The following is an 8,593-nucleotide window of genomic DNA, read 5'->3' as shown; positions in this document are numbered from 1 at the left end:
TAGAAAGATCCCGGAGGGATGGAACAACACCACAATCGTTCTCATTCCAAAGGTGGAAAACCCGGAGGTCATTACACAGTTCCGTCCTATTAGTTTATGCAATGTAGTCTATAAGGTGATCTCGAAACTGCTGGCTAACAGACTCAAAAATCTGTTGCCGGAGCTTATCTCTCCTAATCAAAGCGCCTTTGTCCCCGGGCGCTTGATTACAGACAAGTTTTTAGTGGCTTTCGAGACCTATCATGCTATCAAAAGGAAGAGAACGGGGAAGTTTGGAATCTGTGCGGTTAAACTGGATATGCACAAGGCCTACAACAGGGTGGAGTGGGTGTTTCTTGAGAGAATTATGCTTCGGATGGGCTTCACTGCTGATTGGGTGGCGCTCATTATGGAGTGTGTACGATCAGTTAAGTATCAAGTTCGTTTCAATAACACTCTTACAGATTTCTTTGTTCCTACTCGAGGCCTCCGTCAAGGAGACCCACTATCTCCTTACCTATTCTTACTTTGCGCGGAGGGCCTCTCTAGCTTACTCAACCATGAAGAAGAGATGGGGAATCTGATAGGAGTGAGAGTATGCCGGGAGGCGCCGGCTGTATCTCACCTCCTCTTTGCGGACGATTCACTGATCATGATGAGAGAAGATGCAAACAATGCAGCAAGCCTTCGTCGAGCTCTTGATGACTATTGTGCTGCCTTGGGGCAACTTGTCAGCGAGGCGAAGTCAAGTATCTTCTTCAGCCCCTGCACGACCGTGGAAGTGCGGGCTGAGGTTTGTACTTCGCTGAACATTATGGCTGAGGCAATTACTGATAAGTATTTGGGGCTGCCCCCGATCGTTGGGGTGGAGCGAACAGACTGTTTCCAACATATTGTAGATAGGGTCCTCAATAGGATCAGAGGCTGGAAGGAGAAGAAACTCTCTTTTGGAGGCAGAGAAGTGTTGCTGAAGGCTGTCATTCAAGCCATTCCTTCATATGCTATGCAAGTCTTTAAGCTACCAAAACAGATTTGTAATGCAATAACAACTACTATGTCACAGTACTGGTGGAGAGATGAGGATGACAAGAAGCATATGCACTGGTTTGCGTGGTAGAAAATGTGTGTGCCAAAGAGCAATGGAGGTACGGGTTTTAGAGATGTACACTGCTTCAATCTGGCGCTCCTAGCAAAGCAATGCTGGAGATTGTTAGCAGAACCTGAGTCTTTATGTGCCAGAGTACTGAGGGCAAAGTATTTCCCAGATGGTGATTTGCTGAATTGTCCTCTCAAGAAAGGCAGTTCTTACACATGACAAAGCTTGTGGAGTGGTATTCAGACCTTCAAAAAAGGTTATATATGGAGAGTGGAAGATGGTACTCAAATAAGTATTTGGAGTGATCCATGGATACCCAGCAGCCCAAACAGAAAGGTAATGACTCCACGAGGTAATATCTTACCTACAGAAGTTTCTGAACTTATGGATGAGGAGAATGGATGCTGGGATGAGCAACTTATCATATATATATTCTGGCCAATTGATGCAAACCGTATTTTGAACATACCCCTGGCAACGGGGATGATGGAGGACTTTGTTTCATGGCACTACAACAAATCTGGAATTTTCTCGGTCAGGACGGCTTATCACATGGAGTGGGATCATCAACATGGACGAAAGTTGAGACAAACGAATTCGGTATTGTCTTCAAGTACTAGTCCTGTTTGGCGCATTCTATGGAAGCTTCGAGTACCGGCAAAAGTTAAAGTGCATGTTTGGCGCGCTCTGTATGGTGCAATTCCGTGTCGGGGTGTGCTAGCAAATCGACATATGATAACAACTTCTGATTGCCCAATCTGTGAAACTGACCGTGAAAGTATTCGCCACTCTTTTTTCAGATGCAACCTGGTCCAAGAAATCTGGACTAGGCTGGGTTTGTTTCCCACTATTACTGGACTTTGTGAAGCAGAGTCGGAGGGTTCGTCGGTCCTAGGTGATCTGCTACTGATGCCCAATGTCGCTGTACCATCATTCCCGGGTGTTACCAGGAAGGAGCTGGCGGCCGTGGCGGTGTGGTACATCTGGTGGGAGCGCAGGGGCTTTACCCATGGCGAGACCCTGCGAGAACCGGCTCGGTCGGCCCAGGCTATTGTCACTTTGACAAAGAACTTCATGATATCAAGGAAGCACGGGGCGACGCGGATCAAAAGGCATGGATGGACTAGACCAGCGGAAGGGTTCGTCTGTCTCAATGTCGATGCCTCTTTCGATTCTGGCAGTGGAACTGGAGGTACAGGGGCTATCATTAGAGATTCCATGGGAGGCTTTATCACGGCGTCGGCATGCAATATCCCTTTCGTGGAGGATGCAGAAACAACAGAACCTAGAGGACTCAAGGATGGCTTGATCTTGGCGAATAACGCTGGATGCAATAAGGTGGAGATCCAAGCTGACTGCATGGACGTAATCCAAACCATGCAACAGGGAGGAAATTCTTTGGGACCAGCGGCGGCCATCTATGAAGAATGTGCTTTTTTATATCGCAATTTTATTTCAGTTAAATTCAGTCATTGTCTTAGGGAGACCAATATGGCGGCTGATTTGTTGGCTACTAAGTCGGAACCCTCGAGAACTATTGTGTGGCAGACCGAGGCTCCGGATTTTTTTCTCGATGTACTCTCAAACGATGTAGCTCTATTTTCACATGAAATATAAACCGCCATGATGGCTTTTCCCTAAAAAAAAAGTTGCATGGATATTGTGGTTTCGAAACGAGGGTATGCTGTAACCCGACGTGGCAAACACCGCTCGACCGGACTAAACCGGGCAGCCAGTCACGCGCCTCGTCGAGTCCCACTCGGCCGGCCGGAACCAAACCAAACAAGAAGGAAAACATGTCCACATCACGGGCGGCCAGCCAGCCAGCCACGACGCCCCTCCATTTCTCCCCACTGCCCGACCTCCCCGCACGCACGCGCGAGCATCTCCAACTCCTCCCCAGCCCCCGCCTCCGATTCCACGCCTCCTCTGCGCGCGCCAGATCCGGCCGGCGCACCGCCTCCCCTGGCCGCCGCTGGCCGGCGGCAGGCGTCACGCGGCGGGCCTGCCCTCGCCGCGCGCTCGACCACAGAGAGATCGCTATCGCCGTCCACTGCGGGGCCCGAGAGCGCGAAGGTCGGGTTGGCTACGGGCCGCTGAGCGAGGGCAATGGCGCGGCGGTGGCGGCCGTCGCACCTTGTGTTCGTCGCGGGGGTGGCCTATCTCATCCTCATCTCCCTCAAGTTCCGCCGCGTCCTCGACCTTGCCACCGCCGACCTCGCCGCCGTTGACTCCGCCTTCTCCTCCCCATCCTCCACCGACCACCTTCCCCCTCTCCTCCCAGGCAGCTCGTCCTCCTCCAATGCCACCCTGTTCCAGGTTCAGCCCTTCTGGCACCGCTACGACCGCGTCTCCCTCCCCGACATCACCGCTCGCAACCGCTCCGCGCTCGACCGCATGGCCGACGACGCCTGGTCGCTCGGGCTCACCGCCTGGGAGGACGCCGCAGCCTTCGCCGGGGACCCCTGGGAGCTCGCCGCCGTCGATGCCGCCTCCACCGACAAGTGCCCCGCCGCCGTCTCCGTGCGCGCGCGGGGGAGGGTCGTCTTCCTGCCCTGCGGCCTCGCCGCTGGCTCCGCTGTCACCGTCATCGGCACGCCTAGGCCAGCGCACAAGGAATACGTGCCGCAGCTCGCCAGGATGCGCCAGGGGGACGGGACCGTGCACGTTTCGCAGTTCATGGTCGAGCTGCAGGGCCTGCGCGCTGTCGACGGCGAGGACCCGCCCAGGATACTGCACCTTAACCCCAGGCTGAGGGGAGACTGGAGCCAGCGCCCCATCATCGAGCACAATACCTGCTACCGGATGCAGTGGGGCTCCGCACAGCGCTGTGACGGCTTGCAGCCCGAGGACAACGACGACAAGGGTACCATCCTTTTCCTTCTTCAGCAATCCTAGCTTGGACCTTAAGATGTTCTTTCCTGAGTGAGCAGCTCTTATTATTTGTTACTAGTAATGTGGTTAAGATTAATTATATTGCATCGTCAAATTAGTGCAGAGGTAAATCGATTGCATTGCCAGCCTGATGCCATATTGCCATGTTTCTATTTACAACTTACTAGTTAACCATTACGTCTGCTATAATGTACCACTACCAACTGACAATTACAAGTTTACAACTCCTTATAAAATCTAACCCATGGAATTTCCTATTTACAACATAAAAGCTGATTAAACATTTAAACTATCAAGTGCCGGACACATGATACATACATTTGCTCCTGGGGACTTCATAATATTAATGCCACGGCCCTTTTGCTACGGTAGGATCCATGGTGCTGTTAGAGCTTTAACGTTGTCCAGTGTGTGACTCTTCTGGATAATATCCATTTCAACTAGTACAATTAATATGTACACTTTCATATATAATTATCATTTTGTGTGATTGTTCATCAACACCTTGATGTCTACCATATGTAACTGCATGCCAGAATTAAGAAAAATAGATGAATAGCTCTATGGACAATTTCTTGAATCACATAGCAATTGTCTTTATTCGTGATTTTCATCTTCCGGCAAGTGTTCTTTTTCCACATCAGTCAGAATTCTACCTGATGTAATATTTGTTTAATGCTAATTTGTGAGATTATTGTTGAAGCATATATTGACATTGCTATTTTATTGTATATGCATCGGAGGTGCTACTCCTATCATATCTTATTGACTAACATGTCGAATTAATATGCAAGTTTATTCAAATTGCCTTTTTTAGTATTCATTTTAACGTCTACTTATTGCAAAATGTAAACCACAAGGTGTTAGCTCTTCTATGGTAACATTATGTCCTTTTATCCCCAGGCTAGCATATTTGGCTAAAACCTATCATTTCATATTTTTGGACAGTCGATGGGTTCACCAAATGTGAGAAATGGATACGTGATGATATTGTTGACACAAAAGAGTCCAAGACAACTTCATGGCTAAAGAGGTTCATAGGGCGTGCAAAGAAACCGGCAATGACATGGCCATTCCCTTTTGTGGAAGACAGGCTATTTGTTCTTACTATACAAGCTGGCGTTGAAGGTTTCCACATATATGTTGGTGGTCGACATGTGACATCTTTCCCTTATCGACCAGTATGTTCTAGACATATCCAGCCCGCTTTTTTCAATGATATAAATACTAATGGGTTGATGTGATCAATTCCAGGGGTTCACTCTTGAAGATGCAACAGGATTATATGTTAAGGGTGATGTGGATGTCCATTCAGTTTATGCTACTGCTCTTCCTATGTCTCATCCCAGTTTTTCCCTTCAACAAGTCCTTGAAATGTCAGACAAATGGAGGTCCCAACCACTGCCAAGAGATCCAGTTTACCTTTTTATCGGAATACTTTCGGCATCAAATCATTTTGCTGAACGCATGGCTGTGAGAAAAACTTGGATGCAAACTTCAGAAATTAAGTCTTCTAAAGTAGTCGCACGATTCTTTGTAGCACTGGTAAGCAAGTTATGCATCCAAAATAAAAATGACATTTTCGTCAAATGTGTCTTTGTCCTTAAATGAATCTTTATATCATTTACTGGTGTTGTAGATATATATGCATGATCATTGTGTAGTTTGGGGAAATGTAGTATAAGATGTAAGTGGTAATATGTGGGTCACATGCAAGAACAGAAACTTGGTCTCTGGAATTTCTTGCATGCAGAGGATTCTGTTGGCTATCTACTGTTCACCTTCATGCCTTTTGAGCGCTAGTATCTTGAATTATTTGATATAGCTTCACCAACCTTATATTTTTTGCATACTTTCTTACATACTCCCTCCATTCCTAAATATAAGTCTTTTTAGAGATTTTAATATAAACTACATACGGATGTATATAGACATATTTTAGAGTGTAGATTCACTTATTTTGCTCCGTATGTAGTCCATATTGAGACCTCTAAAAAGACTTGTATTTAGGAACGGAGGGAGTATATCATAGTGAAAATCACTATTAGCACTGAATGTCTACTTATTAACTCGTTAACCAGATGCACCCAATGATGGGAAATATCAGTTGCATGTTTATCATCTCATAAAGGAAGGAAAAACAAATGTTTTTTAGGAAATGAATGCATGGCGTAATATTGTTCGTTACGAATTGTGGTTGCAGAATTCGAGGAAAGAGGTCAATGTGATGCTGAAGAAAGAAGCTGAATACTTCGGAGATATTGTCATTTTACCATTTATAGATCGTTATGAACTGGTAGTTCTTAAGACAATCGCTATTTGCGAGTATGGGGTGAGACACTCTTGCCGTCACTATCTTTTATAAACTTCTGCTAATTTTTTGCCTATTGCTAATTTGGTATGGTTCGTCAATGTCAACTAGAAGTTGTAAGCGTGTACTTATGATCTTTGTCCATCATTGGGCATTTATGTCCTAGCAATGCCCTTACTGCGTATCTCAACAGAGACGATAGAGCTGTTTGAACTTAAGCCCTACCAAGAGAGTCGTTGCTAGAATAATTCTTTACAACTGCATGGAATGCACTTTGGGGTGAGTGGCTTAATTATCTTTTATGTAACTCTTCGAGAGTCGCTTCTGGGAGAAGTTACTCCCGCAAACATGGATTGAAGTCTAAGGGGATCATGAAATTTATAGTAGTAGTCACTTTGCAGTGTGGACTAAATAACGAACCTAACATCTGTTTATCATGCCACCTTGCAGGTCCAGAACTTGACAGCGGCCCATGTCATGAAATGCGACGACGATACATTTGTGAGGGTAGATGTGGTTCTCAGACATATCAAGATGAACTCCCTTGGCAAACCATTATACATGGGGAACCTTAACCTCTTGCATAGACCACTGAGAACTGGGAAATGGGCAGTTACGGAGGAGGTATTATCCTTAAAACAAAGCAATATTCCCAAAGTTAAGCAGCTGATTATTCAAATGTCCATATTTTGGAGGCCCTGCAATCCCATGAGTTGGTGTTTGTTACACCGTGTATCTGAATCTTCTTTCTTCTAACCAAGAAAGCTAATGTCACAAGTTTGCGAGCTGTGTTTTACGGCCTTAAAGGCTGAACGGCCAACTTTAGGGTTGTAATTCAAACATAGGAAATGACTGTTCTTGCTAAAAACCCATCATGAATTTGTATTTTTGTCCATAGAAATCACAGCCCTTTTTTGTGTTGCCAACATATGCATGCTACCATCTTCATTGCTCGCCTTAATCCCTACTCATAATGAATGCAGGAGTGGCCTGAAGATATCTATCCGCCTTATGCTAATGGACCCGGTTATGTAATTTCTGGTGGCATAGCAAAATTCGTCGTGTCTCAGCATGCCAATCAGAGTTTAAGGGTGAGCCTCCATTGATGCAACACACTGTATTTTGATAGCTTGAATCATGTTATGTCAATCACTCTACTTTTCTGGCTATTTGGCTTGCAGCTATTCAAGATGGAGGATGTAAGTATGGGGCTATGGGTTGAAAAATTCAATTATACCATGCCTGTCAGGTATTCTCATAGCTGGAAGTTCTGCCAGTATGGTTGCCTCGAGAACTACTACACTGCGCATTATCAGTCGCCAAGGCAAATGCTATGCTTGTGGGACAAGTTGGTTCGTGGTCGCCCATCCTGCTGCAATTACAGATAGTGAGATGCATTCCTTCTATCCCAGCGGGTGAGTTTGGCTGGCTGGTGTTCTCCTTTTTGACATGAATCACCTAGCTTAGAGGCTGCTGCTCCATTGGCTCGATTGAGCTTACATTGCTGTGAGGTTGAAGCTTGAAGATTAGGTAGAAAGCTACAACCATCTGGTTTCATACATTAGCCTGATTTGCGTTTCTCATCTCTCCTTAGCATCCACATGTGCCCTTGTAATTGATGCCAGTTTTCTTCCAGGGAGATTAATCCCAATTTTGATGTAGAACATGTGATCAAAATGTTCAGATGTATGCCTCTTCTTATGGTAGAGAAAATGATCACAACTTGTCTCTCTCGTCTCCCCGTGATGTTAAAGTCATCGTGGTTTCTTTCCATTCATGGTGTATATTTGCGCCAATCTTGTCACCTTACAAGTTGTGGCTCCAAATTTGTTGAAGGCTACTCCCTCCAGACCAGAATATAAGGTGTATCGAGTATCACGCAACTCAAACTTGTGTATATTTGACCAAGATTATAGAATAAAATATCAACATCTACAATACAAAATAAATAAAAAATGAAAATACTTTTTGTGATTGATCTAATGATAAAATTTGATATTTTTTCTAAAAACTTGGTAGTACACTACCATTTTTGACTTTTGAAAAAACTAATGCACCTTATATTTTGAAGTGGAGGGAGCAATATTTTTGGTAGTTGCTCTTCATAGCTCAATTTACTTTTCTGCCACACGCTTCGGTAAAGCCATAGTTTCCAATTTCGCAGCTTGTGTGCGGAAGTCTAAATGTGGGTGCAACGCTCGATGGTCTTGTCTGGCGCTAAATGCGACTGCGACCAGAGCTAAATACAGAAAACCACCGCATTAAGGGGCCAGGCTTGTAGGAAACACGCCTTTTCAAATTTTTGCCCCCCC

General features: G+C 45.5%; 1 protein-coding gene across 1 annotated transcript; it reads left to right on the top strand.

Moving 5' to 3' along the window:
* Positions 1-2,931: 2,931 nt before the first annotated feature.
* On the top strand, positions 2,932-8,054 carry LOC119337940 (hydroxyproline O-galactosyltransferase GALT2-like). Its single transcript, XM_037610217.1, has 7 exons — positions 2,932-3,941; positions 4,919-5,151; positions 5,225-5,515; positions 6,174-6,302; positions 6,732-6,905; positions 7,265-7,372; positions 7,463-8,054. Exons 1-7 carry the CDS (start codon positions 3,185-3,187, stop codon positions 7,667-7,669), a joined length of 1,899 nt encoding a protein of 632 aa, XP_037466114.1. The 5' UTR covers positions 2,932-3,184; the 3' UTR covers positions 7,670-8,054.
* Positions 8,055-8,593: the final 539 nt, after the last annotated feature.

Source organism: Triticum dicoccoides, chromosome 7B, assembly GCF_002162155.2.
Source record: "Triticum dicoccoides isolate Atlit2015 ecotype Zavitan chromosome 7B, WEW_v2.0, whole genome shotgun sequence".
Taxonomy (NCBI): Eukaryota; Viridiplantae; Streptophyta; class Magnoliopsida; order Poales; family Poaceae; genus Triticum; species Triticum dicoccoides.
Note: the sequence above shows the minus strand (reverse complement) of the source record. Positions and strands in the feature narration are given on the sequence as shown.

Coding starts and splice junctions, on each gene's coding strand:
- LOC119337940 (XM_037610217.1), top strand. CDS start 3,185: ATGGCGCGGCGGTGGCGGCCGTCGCACCTTGTGTTCGTCGCGGGGGTG. Junction 3,942..4,918: donor CGAGGACAACGACGACAAGG/GTACCATCCTTT, acceptor ATTTTTGGACAG/TCGATGGGTTCACCAAATGT. Junction 7,373..7,462: donor ATGCCAATCAGAGTTTAAGG/GTGAGCCTCCAT, acceptor TTTGGCTTGCAG/CTATTCAAGATGGAGGATGT.